Here is a 22,747-nt window from a genome sequence, read left to right as displayed (position 1 = left end):
ATTTTAGAAACCCCCAATAAGTCACCCCATTTTATAAACATCACCCTTCAAAGTATTCAAAAGAGCATTTAGAAAGCTTATTAACACTTTAGACATTTCACAGGAATTAAAGCAAAGTAGAGGTGAAATTTACAAATTATTATTATTTTTTTTGCAGAAATTAATTTTTTTTTGTAACACTGAAAGTTTTATGAGAGAAATGCAACTCAATGTTTATTACTCTACACATTTGGCTCGAGGGGGCTAATGGACTGAAGCACCGGACTAAGAAGCAAAGGAGCACCTAGTAGATTTTGGGGCCTTCTTTTTATTAGAATATATTTTAGGCACCATGTTAGGTTTGAAGGGCTCTTGCGGTGCCAAAACAGTGGCAGTTCTCAAAAGTGACCCCATTTGGGAAACTACACACCTCAAGGAAATTATCTAGAGGTATAGTGAGCATTTTGACCCCACAGGTTTTTTGCAGAAATAATTGGAAGTAGGGCTTAGAAGGGAAAGGTCGCCATTTGGCTTTTGGTGCTCAGATTTATCAGGAATGGTTTGCGGAGGCCATATTGCATTTGCAAAGCCCCTGAGGGGACAAAACAGTGGAAACTCCCCACAAGGTAACCCCATTTTGGAAACTACACCCTTTGAGGAATTCATCTAGTGGTGTAGTGAGCATTTTGACCCCACAGACAATGACAGGTGCCATGACTAAGGACAGGTGATCTGTCGGAAACGCGTAGGCTTACTTCTGAGACAACCACCCTTACTGCTAGTGGATTTTACTCTTGTCTGAAATAAAGTTGGAATATTACTTCCTGTTAACGAAACAGCGCTGGATCAAATTCTAACGTTTCTGCCCAATATGTAGTGCCCAGTTTGTGCCACCATAATAAGACAGCTCTCTAATTATTATGCTGTGTTTCAAAGAAACAAAATATGTACTATAGTGAAGTATTTGGAAAGAACCAAAAAAGTGTGTTGACGTTTTTTTTAATTTTGCTCAAAGATATCTCCTGTGACATGTCATATTTTTACATTTCTACCAGTGGGATGGAGTTGGGCCTTTTCCGGATTGTGCAGACTCTCCAAAAGGAATCCAGATGTTATGGCATCCTTCAATTGTCAAACCCTACCTCACACTTCTGTCTGAGTGCTCAAACCCAGACACCCTTGAAGGTGCGGCTGGAGCATTACAAAACTTAGCTGCAGGAAGCTGGAAGGTAATCTCATATTCTTTTGTGAAGTAATATTGTGCTCATAAGCTTTTCATAGCAGGCTACATTTAGCGAAACATAAGATAATAATAAATAAAATTCAAAAGAGACCTGAATGAATAGTTTAGAGATGTTATTGTAATGATGTTCAACTTTTTGTTTTTTTTATCCTTAAAGTGTAGCTAAACGTTTGACAAACTTCTGACATGTCAGAAGTTTGGATTAGTGGGGGTCCGAGCACTGAGACCCCCACCAATCGCTAGAACGAAGCAGCTGAAGCGCTCGTGTGAGCGCTCAGCCGCTTCATGTCTGTTCGGCTTTTTCCGGAAAGCCGATGTATCGGAGTACGGGCTCATAGAATTTCTATTGAGTCTGTACACGATACATTTATTTCTGGAAAAAGCCGAACAGACACGAAGCGGCAGAGCGCTCACACGAGCGCTTCAGCTGTTCCGTTCTAGCGATTGGTGGGGGTCTCAGTGCTCGGACCCCCACCATTCCAAACTTCTGACATGTCACAATGACATGTCAGAAGTTTGTCAAACGTCTAGCTACACTTTAAAGCGAACCTATCATTGCAGCAAAATAAAAGAAAGTAATTTCTTAGTCGAAGCTCTGTAGTTGTATATTAGATCAAGTACAAGCAGAGATGTAAACTACTTTTCTATCCCTTTTGCATAATTTCTTTAAATGTATTCGTTTTTTTGCATGCTTTTTGAGTAGACAAGTTCTACTTGTTGTAAGACCTTGCTTACACTGTGAAAATTTGCTACAGATTTTGCATGCATTTTTTTTAAGCCAGGACCAGAATTGCATCTAGGAGAGGAGACACTTTAACCCCTTCCCGACATTTGACGTATCCATACGCCAAAGTCGGGTAGGGGAAGTATGGAACGGGCTCACTGAGTGAACCCGCTCCATACGATGCCGATGTCGGCCGCATGTTACAGTCGACTCTTCAGAGTAACGAGTGGCATCGCGCTCGAGCACGATCTCACTCGTTTAACTTGTTAAATGCCGCGGTCAATAGCGACCGCAGCATTTAAATCTTTAGAGAGAGGGGGAGACCCCCCTCTAACAACTCATCGCGCCCCCTGCAACGCAATTGCGGGGGGGGGCGATAGTTGCTATGGCTGCCTGGGGGCCTAATGAAGGCCCCCAGGTCCACCATCTTTGTGCTCCTATTAAGCCCGCAGAATCACGATATACTGCAATACATTAGTATTGCAGTATATCGTGCAAGTGATCTAACAATCGCTGGTTGAAGTCCCCTAGGGGGACTAATAAAAAAAAGTAAAAATAAAGGTTTTTTTAATGTAAAAAAATGTTTTTAATTAAAAGTAAAAAAAAACCTTTTCCCATTTTCCCCCTAGAGCATAGTAAAAAAAATTAAATAATAAAAATAATTTGTATCACCGCATCCGTAAAAGTCTTAACTATTATAATATATCATTATTTAACCCGCACAGTGAACGCCGTAAAAAAATAAAATTGTAAACGCCATAATCTCTATTTTTTGGTCACCTCATCTCCCACGAAAAATGAAATAAAAAGTGATCAAAATGTCGCATGTTCCCCAAAATGGTATCATTAAAAACTGCAGCTTATCCCACAAAAACTAAGCCCTCATACCACTTAATCGAAAATTAAAAAAGTTATGGCTCTCGGAATTTGGCGACACAAAATACATTTAATTTTATACACTTAGGTGTTTACTTGTAAAAGTAGTAAAATATAGGAAAAACTATATATATTTGGTATCGCCGTAATCGTATTGACGCACAGAATAAAGTTAACATGTTGTTTTAAATGCACAGTGAATTCCGTAAAAACGACGCGCAAAAAACAATGAAGGAATCGCTGTTTTTTAAATTTTATACCCCACAAATATTTTTTTTCCCGTTTCCTAGTACATTATATGGCACAATAAATAGTGCTATGAAAAACTACAACTCGTCCCGCAAAAATCAAGCCCTCATAGGACTATATTGACGGAAAAATAAAAAAGTTATGGCTTTTGGAAGGTAGAGAGGTAAAAACGAAAATTAAAATCTGAAAAAGGGCTGCGGCGGGAAGGGGTTAACCACCTTAACAGTTTATCCCAAGTTGTGCTTTAAAATAAGGGTATGTGCACACGAGGGCATTACGTCCGTAATTGACGGACGTATTTCGGCCGCAAGTACCGGACCGAACACAGTGCAGGGAGCCGGGCTCCTAGCATCATACTTATGTAGGACGCTAGGAGTCCCTGCCTCGCTGCAGGAGAACTGTCCCGTACTGAAAACATGATTACAGTACGGGACAGTTGTCCTGCAGCGAGGCAGGGACTCCTAGCGTCGTACATAAGTATGATGCTAGGAGCCCGGCTCCCTGCACTGTGTTCGGTCCGGTACTTGCGGCCTAAATACGTCCGTCAATTACGGACGTAATTCCCTCGTGTGCACATACCCTAAGAGTGGAATTCCGACGCTAGTCGTTTTCTAACCGGGGTTAAATCAAGTTGAAGTGGGAGCTGCATATACTTCACTTGAAGCTCTCACTCAGCCTGCGTGGAGAAGGAGAGAGGGGTCAGTGGCGGATGTGCATGCAGTGTGCAGGAAGAGGAAGATTATCTATTGTCATTCACCTGTCCCTGTATACTGTAGCTTCAGATTACCCCAGGGAGAGGGGTAACATTGACTTTTGTTCATGATATCCCCTCTCCCCTTCTTAATTAGAGAGCATACTGTACTTGCTCTCTTAAGGTCCTTTTACAGCGGCCAATATGAGCTGTGAAAACGAGCGCTGATAAACAAGACATATCATTAATCTGCGCTTGTCTGCTCCTTTCACAAGGAGCAATGATTGGGAACGAGCACTCCGCCCGTTTAACCGCTAGATACCACGGTCAACAGTGACCGCGGCATCTAAGCCGTTAGAAAGAGGGGAAGGCTCCCTTCGATAGGCTATTGGCCCCCCCGCAACACGATCATGGGTGTACCGATGGTTGTTTTGGCAGCCTGGGGGCCTAATGAAGGCCATCTTTGTGCTCCTCTGGCAAGGCTTAATAGGAGCTGGTAAAAAACATGATATATTGCAATAAATTAGTTCAAGTAATCCAACAATCGCTGGTTCAAGCCCCCTAGGTAAACTGAGAAAAAAAGTAAAACGATGTTAAATAAAGTTGTTTTTTTTTTTATTGTAAAAAAAAAATATTAAAAAAACAAATCTTTTCCCAGTATTCTCCTAAAGTAATATAAAAGTAAAATTACATAACTGGTATCGCTGCATCCATAAAAGTCTAAACTATTCTAACTTGCACAGTCAACGCAGCATCTGCAGCAAGCCATCTGCAGCATGCTCTCACACAGCTCAATCTACAGAAAAATAAAAGTTATGACGACACAAAAAAGTTTATTCTTTTAACAAATTATTTTTCTTTGTAAAAGTGGTAAAACTTAAAAAAAGCTTTAGAAATTTGGTATCGCTGTAATCGCATCGACCTGTAGCATGAAGTTAACTTTTTTACCGTAAGGTGAACGCTGTAAAAACAAAACTTAAAAGACAATGGCGGAATAACTGTTTTTTGCCCATTTTATCCCACAAACATTTTTTTTTCCGTTTCCCAGTACATTTTATGGTACATTAAGTGGGGCTATTGAAAATTACATCTTGTCCCGCCAAAATCGACGGAAAAATAAAAAGTTATGGCCTTTGGAACGCGAAAATAAAAAAATGCATGGCAACTATATTTACTTGTGAGACATAAATTAAAAATCTGCTAAAAAAAAATTACATTTTTGGGAGTATTTTTCCAATTTTAATATGACTGTTAGGGGGTTAAGGCCTTTCCTTATATATTTCTTCTGTTTAGGTTCCTTTGCTGCTTTTGGCTTACGAAATACATGCAAAATCTGCACTGTGTGAACAAGGCCTAATGGTTGCTCTTATATGCTGCTGCGATAGAAAAATATATATTTGACCCCTGTAGGTGATTATGTTTAATGCACAATTATTTAGATACCCTTTGTCAGAGTAGCCTGGGTTTGGGAGAGTTAAAGGTACTCTAATAGTCCAGCCTCGTAGTCCAAATCAGGATATTGATGCATCGGAGAGAACACACAGACATGTGCTTCAGTATCTCATGTTGTTTTCTCTGAAGAAAACCATGCCCCGTTCGGTTTATTATACAGGACAAGATGCCAAAGAAAGATAACACACCAAAGCCAATAGTAGACACACACGATTACAAGTATAGCTTCACTGCAGTGGTAGCTTAACCAATTAGGTTTAAGATCACTTATGGTACATACATACATGTTAGACAACGACACAGCCTGTAGAAATGCCCTGAGCCCCCACCTTTGGATAAAAACAAGATAGAATGAAATTTAAGTATTTCCTGGGGGCTCTATAGCCTACGAACATATCTAATAATTATCAACTCTGTATCTCATTCTCAGCCTGATTATACAGGATAAACAACTTAACCCTTCGCTTACTTTCATAAACCCCTCTTTTGTTTATCCTTATATCATTTGGCCTACAGCAGAGCCGGATGTCTCACAGAGGTACTTCTGCCCCAGCCAGGGTCGTATGCCTAGCTGGTACAAGGAGGCTTTACCAACCATCTTTACTCCAACCCCCCCCCCCTTCAGAACACTGGACTTGGTCACCTATCCCATTTGTACGGAGTCTCAGTCAGTACTCTTTTGTTCCATCAGTATAAATTCGTAGGTCGGGAGTTCTGGTCTGATGGCTGGCCCGTGGGTAATAGTTTTTGCCACTTTAGACATACATGAAGGCAATTTATGGCCCATTCACTAATTTGAAGGCGAGATATAACAGCAATAAGTATATAAGCAACTGGGCGGCGACATGTTGTAGTACAGAGATGCATTCACCTATCCCACTAAACCAGTTAGCTGGGTTCATAAATGAGTGAGTCCTCTTTTTCTTGATGTTCTTGTAGCCACTTTTTCCGCATTTCATCTACTACCTGGATCTCTGCTTAAAATGTGCATGTTGCCTTTTGGATCTATATAATGACAACATGTGGGACCTATTACCTGGCACATTCCTCCTTGTACAGCAGTGAGGTAGTCTAATACTATCATGTGTTGGTTTGCAACTACAATTATATGATGCTGTATTACATTGGTCTTATTCAGCAGTCCCAATACTTCCGTTATCTGATCATCAAGGTAATGAGTAGCTTCTACCAACTTTGTCCCATGTTTTCATTATCATCGGCCAAATAAACACTGTGCTAAAAAATTTGTTAGCAACCCCTACTGACACAACATGAGACCTACCGTCAGGTCTGGGATGGTTATCTGCTGCTCTCTTAAGCAATGTGGGTTTGGGAATATTGTCGTAGGGTATGAATGTGGCAGGTGTTAGCCTGACAACAGAGCAGGTTCCTTTTGCTCCTGGGGGTAACGATTTATAAGTCTGGTACCCACATACCAAGTACATATCCTTCGGTAGTATGCATGATTTGGCAGGTCGTCCCAGACAATTTAGATAACTCAGGAACCCCTGCATGTGGGGGTTAGCACACCAGTCTGCCTGAGGACTGGCAAAGTACACCTGCATGCACCACCGGAGTCTGATATGAGGTTACTGGCAAAGGAATCAATCTCTGGACAGTTTGTGACCTCCTGTGTGCCACATTGTACTGTTTGGAAGAGTAGCATGGTCATATTTCCTAAAACAAGGAGTGAAGGTCCTTACAATCCGTGGCATGGTCGTCTGGACTACGTCCTCGCACGACTCCCTCTGTGGGAATTACACCTGCTGAGAATTGGGTCCCAGAGTGCAACACATACTTTTCCTGAATTGGGTCCCAATGCCACCAACGTTTGAACATGCCTGTCAAATTTATTTGCAGCCAAGGGTCCATTACCCACCCTGTTACTGTTATTGGAACTACATGACTACGAGTGAGGTTTCTCCCCCTGTAGGTGGCGGGGCTCCAAGTTTCCTCATTGAAACATGTATGATTGAAAATCTCATAGGGATACGGCATAATCTTGGAGGATATGTGTGCATAGCCAGCAATCGCGCACTTCATTTGGATTGTTCATGTCTTTAAGTAAGAACTGATGGTGCTTAACTAGTTTATTGTCCCAATTTTCGCTTAAGTGGTCTATCAGGGTTGAGGCATAGTGGGCCATTAGAAGGAGCAAGATGACAACACAGGTTCCTGCGCCTGCTTGCAGTGGCTTTCATGGACCCATGTTGACTTTCCTTCACGCTTTACTGAAGTGGCTGTGATCAGTTGGAGACAGTAAGGCCCGTCAAACCTTGGCTCTAGGCTTTTCCTCACGTGTCTTTTGAGAACGACCCAATCTCCGTGTTGTATGGAGTGTCTGCTCTCCATGGAGTTAGGAATGGAAGAAAATACACATTTATGCACATGTTGTAAATTCTTCTGTAGGGCCCCAACATACTGGGTAAGGTCCCCGTGCATTGCCTGCAGCTGCTGAGGGAAGTACAAGCCCGTCTTGGGGACACTTCAAAACAAAATTTCATGTGGGCTAAGGCTCAACTTCCGGCTAGGCGTTACCCGGACTAAGTACAAAGCAAGGGATAGACACTCAGTCCAGGGCCTCCCTGTTTCTTCCATTGCTTTTTGTAACCTCAACTTCAGGGTACCAGTCATTCTTTCTACCCTACCACTGCTCTGGGGGTGGTAAAGCCTGTTCTATACCCACTCATCCCATGATCTCCTTCATAATTGCTCCAGTGGAATGGGTTCCTCTGTCACTCTCTATGGTCTCAGTGACCCAATATCTACACACAACTTCACTGAGAATTTTCTTGGCTGTGTTCTTTGCAGTGGGGAAAGATACTGGCCAGGCTTCAGGCCATTCTGAGAATACATATTTATACGAGCACATATTCATACACACCTACCTTGGGTAGTTGTAAGTAGTCGATCTGCAGTCGCTGGAACGGGTAATCTGGCCGGGGTGCAATTTTCATAGGTACCTTTGCTGTTTTACCTATGTTATGCCATGAGCATATCATGCCGGCTGCTACAAATCTAGTAGCGGCTTTATTGAATCCAGGGGCAAGTAAATTTGCTGACACCTGGCTGCACATACTCTCCTAGGAGAGATGCGTACACGCATGCACCAGGTGTGTCTTTATTGGGTATAGAGCCCTGGGAAGACATAACTTAGTCCCTACAGCCCAGAGGCCATCCTCTTTTTTAGGGCAGCCCCATTCTCTTGCACCATTGGTGCTTCTCCACCTTGTCTACTTGTGCCTAGATGGCCCTTCAACACCTGGAGGTCCACTCCTGTCACCGGCAGGTGGGTGAATGTGCTAACCCCTCCTTCACCGTCCAGCCTCATCAGCCCCTCTATTGCCTACTGCCTCAGGCGTGGTATTCTTGGTGTGGGCCTTTATTACGGCTACATGGCTGGGTTCTAACAGGCCCTCTAATGGCTACTGCTCTTGCATTCTTAATTGGCTTACCCGATGATCCAACAAAGATCCTACTACGCCAGATGGGCCAAAAATCGTGGGCGATGCCAAAAGCGTACCTAGAGTCAATGTAAATTATGTCCGCCTTACCTTTTGCCAGGTTACAAGCCTCAACGAGTGCCTCCAGCTCCGCTTATTGGACAGAACAAGAAGGTGGAAGTGGTCTCCGGATGATTGCATCGTGACTACCGCGTAGCTTGTCTTGTATGTGCCTTCATGGTGGAATCTGGAACCATCTACAAAATGCTCAAAATCTTGGTTACTTATTGGTGTGTCATACATTTTGTAGACCTCCTAACTTTGAGTTCATTAAATAGACATAATTGCTCGGTGTCTCATTGGGATGTAACTGATCACTCTTGCCACTACTCCCTTCTTTTGGACCTTGCAGAAATAATGTAGCAAAGTTAAAAACTGAACATCTCTGTATAGTGAGGTTGGGTGAAGTGTGCAAGTAAACCTCATATTTTTTGAGGCGGGCTGAAGACAGGTATTTGGTCTGGACCTGATGCAGAATAGCATTGACGCTATGAGGGACCATGAGTATTAGGGGGTGGTCCAATACAAAATATGCTGCTTTCTGGAATAAGTCTCAGGCCGCTGCTACGGCTTGTACACAGGAAGACGTACCTCGAATCACCGATCAATCTCACGGATAGGTTAGCTTTGAGTCTCTGTTTGACTCCATGCTTTTGCGTGAGAATGCCATGTGCGTGGCCCCCATTTTCATGGCAAAACATGTAGAAGGGAAGCTCATAATTGGGCTTAAAGCAGGAGCTTTTTATAGTAGCAGGACTAGTTGGGGAAAACATGTGAGAGCCTCATCCGGCAAATGGAATGGCTGAAGGGGTAGACAGTCATACAGGGGCTGTAGGAAGATGGACGCCCCTGGCATCCACTCCCTATAGTATCCCACCAGTCCCAGAAAAACACAGAGTTGTCTGGGATTGGCTGGGACAGGAGTATATCGTACTGCTACCACTCTATCTGGGGACAAATGTTTGGCCCCCTGGAATATGCAATAGCCTAGAAAAGTGACAAAATAAATGTGTACCTGTCACACATTTATTTTGTCACTTTTCTAGGCCATTGCATATCCCAGGGGGGCAAACATTTGTCCCCAGATAGAGTGGTAGCAGTACGATATATCACTTTCAAGCACCTCAGGTGCACCATACTTATACACCATTTCATTAAGGCATTGGTGGTTACCACGGCATATTCCGTTTTGTATTCTCCATCCTGATTGTATCTGGATCAATCTGCAAAACACTCAAGATATGCATTTGGAATTGGGTCTGTACATACTTTAAGTCCCTTTGTCTCACCCTTTATTAATTTTAAGCAATCATGGGGAGGGTCAGAATTTTCATCTGTATGTTCTATCTGTATTTTAATTCCCTTCCTACCATACTTTTGAACCTAGCAGAAACAGTATAGCTGGCTTCAAGAAACTACAACATTAGATTAGAACATGTGAAAATGCAAAGAGGGAGACATCATACTTAATGAATAAAGTCTAGCGCTACTACTGGTGTAGACACCATATCCCTGACGCTGCATTTCCAGCAATCCACATTTGTAATTTTTCTTTCATGCAGACAAATACTTAGTCTGAGCTTGTTGTAGTTCACTATGCGTGTGGGACCATAAAGGGATCATGGTTGAGACAATATCAATAACTTTGTCCTTCAGTCACAAGAGAGAGCACCTCTCGGTATTGTGTGTTTCTGAGGGCGGCACTAAGAACAATAGTGTGGAGATAAGACTCAATTACTGTTCAAATTCCTTCTAACACTACCACGTACGCTAATCAGCTGCCTCTTGCCTTTCACCCCCACAACCTCTCCTTCTCAGACCCACTCTTGTAGAACTATGAGTCCCAGGGCTTTTTTTTACTCACACAAAAATAACTAACAATTGAATTAGTTCAGCAGATACACAAATGTTCCGTATCTGGATCGAAACATCTAACATCAAACAGTACAGCTGGTTAGGAGTGGAGAGCATGCAGTATCGATTTAAAAATCAATCTTATACTGTGGCCACTTGGTCTTTAATGCAAAACCTGCTCAATTTGTAAGGTTTGCTATACTTTTTCTTTGTTTTCCTTCTTTTTATTTTCTAATATTGGGAATAGATTTCCAAGATTTATCAGTCCATACTCATTTTCACCAGTCTGGTTGTCAGACTCATCTTTGACACACACACTGTATACATGTTAACATCATACTTCTCGTCATAATCCACATTACTCACTGCAATGTGCCTTGATGTATTAGTCGTCATCATCACTAGTACAGTCACTCTTCTTGTCAAAATCTATGCCTGTATACACATACTATTTATATCAACTTCCTTGTAACCACCTTGTTCAAAATTCATTGACACACTCCTCCATAGCTCTGCTTTTCATTCTTTTTCTATGAAAGTTTACCATCTTGAACTATGTAAACAACCTCCCTTTGACATTCCTTCTCATTTTAACATTCTGTCACAACATTCTACCGCCTTCTTTCTTTCTAATTGGCAACTATATAAACATCTAGATGACCACCTCCCTCCTCGGACGGTGTAAACTTAAAGAACCACCCTTTTGGAGTTCTTCACTACCATTTCCTCATGAACTTCTAATTAATGTCACTTTCTGGCCAGTACTTTTTATAGTCTTTTTGTTTAGTCTCGCTAAAACAACAGGAAGGTAGTTTATCTCTATTAGTCACTATATCAACTGCTAGATGACCACCATACCCCGGACAGTGTTGACTTAAAGAACCACCCTTTTGGAGTTCTTCAATACCAGATCCTAGAACCTGGAAGTAATGTCATTATAGTCTTACAAAAGGACATCCTTTTCCCTGGTCTCTAGTAATCTTTATCATCAAACACCATACAAACAGAAAGAAACAACCTCCAAACAAGACAAATGCAGGCACACACACAGTCAAGGGTTACAAGAGACAGATTCTGATCACAGTTCGTCACATACCATTCCGCAGCCTGGAGTCTATGGGACCCAGCTTGGGACAGTCCACGGGCTAATGCCACAGGCACGAGGGATGTGTGAAACGGTTTGTAAGAATCAAAGGATAAAGTCTACTTAGGGGATATGCTCTATGGTAGTCCCTAGGATGAGCTGAGAGGAGGTTTCTGAGGGTTGGGAGAGAGGGGAATATCTACTCTTCGTTTTCCCTTTTTCTTTTCTTTTAATTATTATTTTTTCCTCTTTAATTTTTAAATTTTGTTCTGTTGAGTTATATGGGTAACAAACGCACAGACAAAAGGTGGGTCTCTGTGTGGATGGCTACCACAAATATGTCGATATCCTTGAGTATTTCCTTTTTTGGAGTGTTTGTTTTATAGACTCAAAAGATTCAAAGGTTCTTAGATACCGCGGTTTTGTAGTTTCACCAATCCTTCGATTAGCAGCGAGCGTCCGGTTAAACTGGCCCGTTGTGGGTCCCGAATTTTGTTACCAAAGAATTGTCAGAGTAGCCTGGCTTTGGGAGAGTTAAAGGTACTCTAAGAGTCCAGCCTCGGAGTCCGAATCAGGATATCAATGCATCGGAGAGAACACACAGACAAGTTCTTCAGTATCTCATGTGGTATTCTCTGAAGAAAACCACGCCCCGTTCGGTTTATTTATACAGGACAAGATGCCAAAGAAAGATAACATACAAAAGCCAATAGTAGACACACACGATTACAAGTATAGCTTCACTGCAGTGGTAGCTTAACCAATTAGGTTTAAGATGCCTTATGGTACATACATACATGTTAGACAAAGACAGCCTGTAGAAACGCCCTGAGCTCCCACCTTTGGAAAAAAATAAGTTAGACTGAATTTTAAACTTGCCTGGGGGTTCTATAGCACACGTACACATCTAATAATCATTGACTCTCTATCTCAGTCTCAGCCTGATTATACAGGATAAAATACCTAAACCTTCGGCTACTTTCATATCTTAAATCCTCCCTGCATTGTTAATAAAACAAAACAATTGTTGTGACATTAAATCTATACACAGAACTAAAAATTGTTAAAAACACAAGCCACTATCCAGTGCAGTCTACTATCCAGTCCACTCTAGTTGGTGCCCTTATAGCTTATCTTGCTAGGGTTGAAAGTTGGCAATCGCTTATTGTCGTCATCCCCCAACATGTTTTGCCGATACACGCCATCTTCATGGGTAACAGGGCTATATTTCCTGCTTCCCACAGATCCCATAGTGCTGAGCACCATGGACCAGATGTCTCCCTTCTTCTGCTTCACCCTCCTCTCTTGGAGCTTGCTGTTTCATGGAAACACAGCAACCCTTATTCCTTAATAATTAAGGGCGCAGTCACATGTGGCGTATTTGCCTACAGGAAAAATATTCCGCAATGCAAGACACTGAGAAATTGAGTTATGGAATATTTTTCCCATAGGCTTACATTGTACAGTTTTCTGTAGCTTATTTTCAAGTACAAGGAAAATACGCCACGCGTGACTGCACCCTTACAGTATTACTGCAGATGGATTTATGGGGACTGAGGAGATTTCTGAACATTTACAGACAGACAGGGAAAGGGGGACGCAGGCTGCTGGAAGGTGAGGAAGATGTTATTTTTTCCTAATAATATTTTACAAAGCTTCATATATTCACCCGGACTAAGTATGCAAAAAAAGTTTAAATGTTTTTTTTTTTTTTAAAAAGGTAGCTTTAACCCTTTCCTGCTGCACCTAGTTTTCATTTTTACATTTTTGTTTTTTCATTCCCATCTTCCAAGAGCCATATGTTTTTTTTTAATTTAGCCGATAAGGGCATGTTTTTTGTGTGATGAGTTGTTTAATTTTAATGGCATCATTAACCCCTTAACGACCGCCCTCGGTCTTTTGACGGCAGGAGGTGCATGTGCTTAGTCTACAGTGACGTCTTTTGGCGTCGCTGTAGAAGAGGCTGATAAGCGCTCCTGTGAGTGTTCATCCTTTAAGCAGGACCTGTAACTTACAACTCCTGATCTTAGAAACAACCTGCTGATCACAGCTGGGGTTGGAAAACTTTCAGACCCCATCTGTTTAACCCTTTGATTATCGTGGCCCATGAACGCGGCAAAATCAAAGGGAACTCCCCTCTTTGATCGCGTCACTGGAAACCCGGTGACGTGATCAAAGAGCAGGGAATTCCTCTGCAGTCTGCCCTCGGGACCTAGAAAGGACCCCAGGGCTGTCTGTTCAGTTTGCCTGCTGTTAGGGCACACTATGTGCTGCCCGAAAAGCAGCCTGTGTCATAGTGACATGGTATCATGTATTAGCATACAGGAGTATGCTAATGCATTACAAGTAAAAAATAAAGTTATCCCTTTATGGGATTTTAAAAAAAAAGCAACAAAAAAAATAAATACATAAAAAAGTCATTATTTTGCATAAAATATATTTTATTGCCCCTACACTAAATAAAAATGAAAAACCTACACATATTAGGTATCTAAACGACCGTAATAACCTGAAAAATTAATCTAATGGGTTATTTAGCGTGAAACGTGAATAGGATTAAAAAGAAACAAGAAAAACTATGCACTTTTTCCTATATACTCGACGTAAAAATATTTTTTTTCTACCTACAAACAGTGAAAAAAAATAACATAATTACTCTCACATAAAACAAGGCCTTATATGGCCATGTCAATGAAAAAATAAAAAAGTTATGGCTGCTGAAATGCAGAGAGGCAAAAACTGAAAAATGTAGCTGGTCATTAAGACCTTTTCAGGCATGGTGATTAAGGGGTTAAACCCTCTCATAACCTACCTGCAGATAGTGCCACTCCCTGTAGATTGCACCCTGCCCCCTGTAGATAGCAACATCCCTCCTGTAGATAGCGCCACCCCTTGCAGATAGCGCCACCTCCCTGTAGGTTGCACCATTCCGCCTGTAGATAGCAACATCCCCCATGCAAATAGCCCCCCCTGTAAATGGCTTCCCCTTCCTGTAGATAGCACCACTGTAGAACCCTGTAGGAGTGGAATCTCTCTTGCCAGGGATTCTGCTCCTAGAGGGAGCCCCTGATGTCTCTCTCCATATATGGACACTGACGTCAGGGGTTAACTCTAAAGGCAGAATCCCCTGCAAGAGTGGGGATTCCGCTCCAGGAGCAGCCCCTGACGTCTCTGTCCATACAGTATATGAATAGTGACGCCAGAGTGTTGGCCCGGGATTCCGCTCCTAGAGAGAGCCCCTAACATCACTGTCCAAATGGACAGTGACTTCAGGTTTATTCTTTAGAAGTGGAATCTCCGGCCAGTGCGATCTGACACTGGGGATTCCGCTCTTAGAGGGAGCCCCTGATATCTCTGTCCAAATGGACAGTGACGTCAGGGACTCTCTGGAAGCGAAATCCGCGGCCAGTGTGATCGGACTCCTAGAGGGAGTTTATGTGGCGCTATCTGCAGTGGGGTGTGGGTGTGATGCTATCTACATGGGGTGGCGCTATCTGCTGGGGGTGGCGCTAACTACAGCGGGGATGGAGAGTCGTGGGTGGCTCTCTAGGAGGGGAGTCCACGGCCCGGGATTTTGCTACTAGAGGGAGCTTAGGTGGCACTATCTACCTGGGGTTGTGTGTGGCGCTATCTACAGTGGGGGGTGTATAATGGGGTCTATCAAATCCCCGGCAGACATGAGTGCAGCGCTGCTCACCCTGAAGCAACACTGCACTCATTAAACCCCGTTCCAGGCTGCCAACGTTTATATTCGTGAAAACTGCACGGGGCATTGGCAGTTGGAATGTATATAGCTATATGGTAGTCGTGAAGGGGTTAATGTGCCATATAATATACCGTACTAAAAGCTCTTGAATCATTTTTGTGGGGTGGAATGGAATAAAAACAGTAATTTTTCCCTCGTTTTTCAGGTTTTGATTTTAGGGCATTTACCATGCGGTATAAATGAGATGTTTGCTATATTATTTTACTACTTCTACAAAATAAAAAATAAAAAATTGTGTGTCGCCATATTCTGAGACCTATAACTTTTTTTTTCCATCTATACAGCTGTGTGAGAGCTTGTTATTTTGCAGAACAAACTGTACTTTTTATTGGTACAATTTTGGGGCACATGTGACCTTGTGATCACGGTTTATTAAATTTTTTGGGCAGGCGAGGTGACCAAAAAACAGTAGTTCTGCCATTTTTTTTTGCAGTGTTTACTGTGCATGATATATAACGTTATATTTTAATAGTTTTGATCATTATGGACGTGTTGATGCCAATTATGTTTTTTTTGTTGTTTTTTAAGATTATTGTACGTATTTTTGAACTTTTAATGTTGTTTTTTAATTTATACTCTTTGAATATGCAATCGTTTGTTCGCTTGTAAAATACACTTCAATACTTATTTATTGCACTATATTGTCTTTTAAGCTTTCTCCTGCTAAGTCTTTAATATGAGTATTAACATGGCAGAACTGGGAGCTTTCAATAGGCCATGACAATCATATACTTGTATATTACAGCAGGCAACCTGCTCAGAAGGTTGGGATCGTAAATAACTCAGATCCTGGCCTTTTTTTCCTACTCATTCCATTTTTATAAAAAATGTTACAATACGAACCACAGGTCCATAGGCCTCTAAACACACATAGACCATATTACATCAAGAATAGAAACAAGAAGTTTTACAATCTGTATTCAGTATGTGTACAGTGGTGCTTGAAAATGTGTAAACCCGTCAGAATTTTCTATATTTCGGCATAAATTTGACCTAAAACTACATCAGATTTTTACACACCTCCTAAAAGTAGATAAAGAGAACTAAATCAAACAAATGAGTAAGAAATATTAGACTTGATCATTTATTTATTGACGAAAATGATCCAATATCACATATTTGTGAACGTTAGGATTAGCAGATCATTTGAAGGTGAAAATAGAGTCAGGGATTTCAAACAATGGGATGACAATCAGGAATCTATCAATGTCTGATCTTCACAACACATGTTTTTGGAAGTGTATTATGGCACGAACAAAGGGGATTTCTGAGGACCTCAGAAGTAGAGTTGTTGATGCTCAGGCTGGAAAGGGTTATAAAAAACATCTCTAAAGAGTTTGGACTCCACCAATCCACATTCAGACAGATTGTGTACAAATGGAGGAAATTCAAGACCATTATTACCCTCTCCAGGAGTGGTCGATCCATAAAGATCACGCCAAGAGCAGGGCCATATTTAAAGTTGATGCTGTCCTAGGCACTTTTAGTGCTGACGCCCCCCATAACTCCCAAAGTTACGGAAACAGCGCAGCTCGCTGACATTGCGGCTCCAGCGCTGGACCCAGGAAAAGTAAGGCCTTATTCACAAGACAGGGTCCGAGTGTCGGCCGATGAAAATGGGCCGTTTTTCCCGGCCGGTTTGCATCCGTTATGCATCTGTTCCGTTTCGGGCCGTGTTGACGTTTTTAACGGCCGATTTTGACCCGTTTTGCATCCGTTTTTTTCCCTGTCCGTTTTAAAATCGGATGAATTTCATTTGTCAATTTTTGCCACACACTTCCCTCTGTAAATAATGCCATACACTGCCCTCTGTAGATACTGTCACAGCCCCCCTTGTAGGTAGTGCCACACAGCCCCCTGTAGGTAGTGCCACACAGCTCCCTATAGGTAATGCCACACAGCCCCCTGTAGGTAATGCCACTCAGCCACCTGTAATTCCACACAGCCCCCTGTAGGTTGTGCCACACAGCCCACTGTAGGTAGTGGCACACAGCACCCTGTAGGTAGTGGCACACAGCACCCTGTAGGTAGTGGCACACAGCACCCTGTAGGCAGTGGCACACAGCCCCCTATAGGTAGTGGCACTCAGCCCCCTGTAGGTAGTGGCACACAGCCCCCTGTAGGTAGTGGCACACAGCCCCCTGTAGGTAGTGGCACACAGCCCCCTGTAGGTAATGCCACACAGACCCCCCGTAGGTAATGCCACACAGCCCCCTGAAGGTAGTTCTACACAGCAGCACCCCCCCCCCATAGCTGGCACCTCACCTGTCTGTTGATAGCGCTACCATTCCAGGAGAAGTCCCTGACTTCTCCTGGAGCGGAGACGCCGGCCACAGCGTCGGGGATTCCGCTTCAGAAGTACCTGACGTCACTGTGTCCATATATGGACACAGTGAAGTCAGGGACTTCTCCTGGAGTGGAATCCCCAGCCACAACGCCGGGGATTCCGCTTCCGAAGTCGCTGACGTCACTGTGTCCATATATGGACAGTGAAGCCAGGGACTTCTCCTGGAGCGGAATCCCCTGCCACATCGCCGGGGATTCCACTTTCAATAGTCCCTGACTTCACTGTGTACATATATGAACACAGTGAAGTCAGGGACTTCTGCTGGAGCGGAATACCCAATCCCCGGCCACAGCATTACAGAAGCTGTGGCCGGGGATTGGAGATTCCGCTCCTACAGGGAGCAAAAAAAATACCCTCCTCCTCACATGCACTTCGCACTGTGGGGAGGAGAAGGAGAGAGCGCGAGCGACAGAAGACACGGCCGTCATTTGGAGCACATTCAAGTGATGGCCGTGTATTACCCGGCCCCATAGACTTCTACGGGAGCCGGGATAGTGGCCGAAAGTAGGGCATGTCCCATTTTTTGACGGCCGGATTTCCCGGCCCATCAAAAAATCGTTCATTAGGGGTCTATTGTTCCTACTGCAGCCGTGTGACGGACGTTTTTTGACGTGTGCATTAGGGCTAAGTATAATAATTGTTTTGCTTTTTATGTGTTGCAAATTTTTTTTTGGTGTTGATCTGTGTTTTTTTACAAGTTCGGTTCTTGGACTACTTCGGACTCGAGGACTACTTTGATTACGGTGTTTTTTATTTTCAATAAAATGGTTAACGAGGGTTGTGTATCTTTTTTATTTCAGTAAAATATTTTTTCTGTGTGTCGATGTTTCTTTTTAACTTTATTACTGCTTCCTTAGTAATGGCCGCTCTCTGATTGATAGCCGGTGAAAAGGCAAGCACTAACCCCCATTCTTGCCCCATATCCACCGCCACCAGCGGTACTGGGAAGAGACAGGTACGATTCAGAACCCGACCATCTGCAGTGATCAGGCATGGGGTCACCGCAGGCTGGCATTATTAGGCTGCGAAAGCCCAAAAAATGTGGCCCTTCCCATCCTGGTAATGCTAGCCTGCTGCTGCTATGCTGTATCTGTCTGGCTATGAAAATGGGCCCATGTTGTTTTTTTCAATTGTTTCTTTATTTATTTTTTAAAAAGTAATGTGGGATCACATTCACAGCAGCAGCCTAGCATTACCAGGGTCATACCAGGGGACTACTGGATCGTATCCGTCTCTTCCAGGTACCTTTTCATCGGCTAACACTAAGCCCCGCCTTAGTAATGGACGCTGTCTATCAGACAATAGCCTTTACTAAGGCGGTAGAAATAATAAAAAAAAAAAAAGCACAAACATAGAAATAATTTTTGGAAATAAAACTCCTCACACAACCCTCGTTAACAATTTTATTGAATATAAAAACGCTGTCATCAAAGTAGTCCTTGAATCTGAAGTAGTCCAACAACCGAGTCTGTAGAAAAATATAAAACAGCAAACCAATTATCATACATACCTTCCTGTTCCGTGACACTTAACTAAGTAGTTTATGTTCCAATGGTGGTCGGCACTCCGGTTGGCGTGGTGTACGTGGATGGGAGATTATTCCCAAATATTCAAGGAAACAAATTCCCGACACTCACTGAATTGCTCGCTCTTTTTTTTTATTATTTAAAGACGCGTTTCATCTTTCAAAACGGTAACGTTATATAGCATTTCATTTCTGATCACATGACTTCATTAACATATGATCAAACTGGAATCACATTCACAATTATATAGTCGTAGTGAAACTATACTTGCAAAAATTATGAATGAATACATAAAAAAAAAAAGAAAGGAAAACATCAACACAGGGTTGAAAACAAAAAACTCATTCACAAATATTCATTAACAAAATGAGATTCATTGATAAAATAGGAAAGAAAGGTTAGTTGACTAACTTAGTTTACGCCCCGAAATATGCCTGAAAACAGTTGAAAAGTGTTTCGGGACGTAAACGCCTCGAAATACGCCTTGAGAAACATGAAATGCTGACAATTAGATTCTCATTGAAATCAATGGAAAAACTGGCTTTTAGTTCAGACGGGGTATTTTTTTAAGCCGCTATTTGACAAAACGGCACGATAAAAGATGTCGCGTATAAAGGAGCATGTCACTTCTTGAGCCATTTTTGGAGCTGTTTTTTTATAGGGTTAATAGAAAAACAGCTCCTAAAACGGCTTAAAAAAAAGCCTTAAAAAACGTTTTCTGCTTCAAAAACGGCTGAAAATAGAGGCTGTTTCCCTTGAAAATAGTTCTGTTATTTTCAGCCATTTTTAATTGTGCGTGTGAACATACCCTAAGTGGCACAGGATCACCCGTGATGCACCAGAATTTTTGCGCATCTCCGATGCCTGTGCCACTATGAATCTAGTACTGAACACCTTTAGATACAAAGGAATCCCCGCGCTAGGAGTTACTAGCGACGGCCCGGGATCACCATTTATGTTTGCCGTTAATGCAGGCCTGGTCTTTTCTGATCGGGCTTCCTCCAGTGTTCCAGATGCCAGATGGCGTAATGACGTCATCACACTGCCTGCGCCACACAAAAAGCGCCGAAGGAAGGGAACTGATGGTTTCCTTGCCTCACCTGCACTTACAATTGTATTTGCCTCCTAAGAACGTGGATGAAATTGAAGCAACCCTCTGGTCCTAGGAACTGGGACATACAACATGGTAAAATAATACATACCTTACCTGGTGACCTGCAGTTGTGCCATGGATGTGCCGTTCCCCTCAGCGCTGTCCAGAAATGGCAGCAGCGCTACTTAAACTATGAGTCTGATTCTGAGCAGGGCTGGCCTAAGGTTGGATGGCGCCCTGCGTAGGACTTTCTATTGCTGCCCTCATATAAAAAATAAGCACATATATATATATACTGTACATAAATAAAGGCACACAATAAGACATACAGGCAAATATACTGTATAGACACACAGGCACATATATACTTGCACATACTGGAACATATACAAATACCTAAAGACACATATATAGACACAATGGCATATGTATACACACACAGAGACACATGTACACATAAAGACACATATATACCCACGCATTCGCACATATACACAGTACAGATAATGTAATAGACGTTACCTGCAGGCCTATGTAACACCACAGATAACACACAGTGATAACTCTCTGAGTAAAGATAATGTAGTAGATGCTACCTGCAGTCCTATGTAACACCACAGATAACACAGTGATAACTCACTTAGTACAGATAATATAGTAGATGTACACACACACAGAAATATATACACATACAAACACATATATAGGCACATAAATACACGCACAGATACACACAAATATTGGAACATATACATATGCAAACACAGACACATACACACACATAGACACATATATATATATATATATATATATATATATACACACACACACACGCACACACACACACACACATATATAGAGGCACAAACAGCAGACAGATTCTCCATTAGGCACTTACCATCTCCCTTCCTCACAGGCTTCTTGCAGTGGAAGGGGTTTCCTCCTCTCCTCTAGGTTCTTCTGCTCCTGTCTTCTCTATGCGGGCCCTGAGTCTGAGACACTCCAACCGTTCTTGGATTCAATCCATGAACAGAGGGTGTCTTAGAAGCTCTTGTTTAGTCACCCCCCCCCCTTGCCCTGTGAGTGACCTGACTGCTGGACGGTCAGGTCACAAAGCCAATTTTTTTAGAAAAATAATAAACTATCCTGCAGCCTCTCCCCGTGCTGGACGTCCTAGGCACTGATACCCCAGTCCGCGAGGTATGATTCTGCATCAGCGTTTGCAGGTAAGTAGCTACATCGACTTACCTGCAAACGCCGATGCTGCTGCAGAATCATCTGTAGCCTCTGGTGCCGATGTGTCCTCGCTCGTCTGACACGATGCAGGACCTGTGAGTGACGTCACAGCGTGATCTCTCAAGAACACGGCTGTGTCTGCACTGCCAGAAGCTGGCCGTTGTGAAGAGAAGTGGATGATACTTCTCGTCAGAACGCCCAGCTAGTAAAAGAAGTAAAAACGCCCCGATGTACGCACATAATACACGCCCAGTTGTACTTTTACTTTTCAACACGCCCAGTTGTACTTTTGCAAGCCTCATTTGCATAAATACAAAAATGGTCATAACTTGGCCAAAAATGCTCGTTTTTTAAAAATTAAAACGTTACTGTAATCTACATTGCAGCGCCTATCTGCTGCAATAGCAGATAGGGGTTGCAAAATCTGGTGACAGAGCCTCTTTAATCCAACAGAATTGTTGTGGTAGGACCTGAAGCGAGCAGTTCATGGGAGGAAACCCACTAACATAACAGAGTTGTAGCGGTTTTGTACAGAGGAATGAGCTAAAATTCCTCCAATGCGACGTCCAGAACTAATGAACAATACTTTTGCCACTCACAGATATGTAATAATGGATTATTTTCCTCAATAAATAAATTACCAAGTCTAATATTTTTGACTCATTTGTTTTTAGGACTTGTGTGAAAATCTGATGTCGTTTTAGGTCAAAGTTATGAAGAAATATAGAAAATTATGAAGGGTTCACAAACTTTCAAGCACCGCTCTATAAAGAAAGCAATAATACCAATCATATCACAAGAAATATTTAGAGTGGTTCCAAGCATTCCACAATTTTTTATTACTACGATGCATATTAATATTTAAAGTTTACAAAGTTTCATGGTAACATGAAACTTATGGCGTTATAATTCAGGCCTTTTATGCTTATTCCCAATCAAACCTTTCAGGACCAGACTCATTTTCGTTTTAAGGGTATGTGCACACGATAACGACAATTACGGCTGAAATTACGGAGCTGTTTTCAGGAGAAAACAGCTCCAGCATTTCAGACGTAATTGCTCGTACTCGAGTTTTGCGAGGCATCAATTACGGCTGTAATTTGGAGCTGTTCTTCATTGAAGTC

General features: G+C 42.4%; 1 protein-coding gene across 4 annotated transcripts in view; it reads left to right on the top strand.

Annotated features, from left to right (window-relative positions):
- Positions 1-22,747, top strand: part of CTNND2 (catenin delta 2) — a 794,124-nt gene that overhangs the window by 596,794 nt on the left and 174,583 nt on the right. For all 4 annotated transcript variants that reach the window (XM_075826901.1, XM_075826902.1, XM_075826899.1 and 1 more), the window contains exon 15: positions 1,035-1,208. In XM_075826901.1, coding sequence (XP_075683016.1) covers positions 1,035-1,208 — 174 coding nt within the window. The remainder of the gene's footprint in view (positions 1-1,034; positions 1,209-22,747) is intronic.

Source organism: Rhinoderma darwinii, chromosome 5, assembly GCF_050947455.1.
Source record: "Rhinoderma darwinii isolate aRhiDar2 chromosome 5, aRhiDar2.hap1, whole genome shotgun sequence".
Lineage (NCBI taxonomy): Eukaryota > Metazoa > Chordata > Amphibia > Anura > Rhinodermatidae > Rhinoderma > Rhinoderma darwinii.
This window is presented reverse-complemented; position numbering and strand designations above follow the sequence as displayed.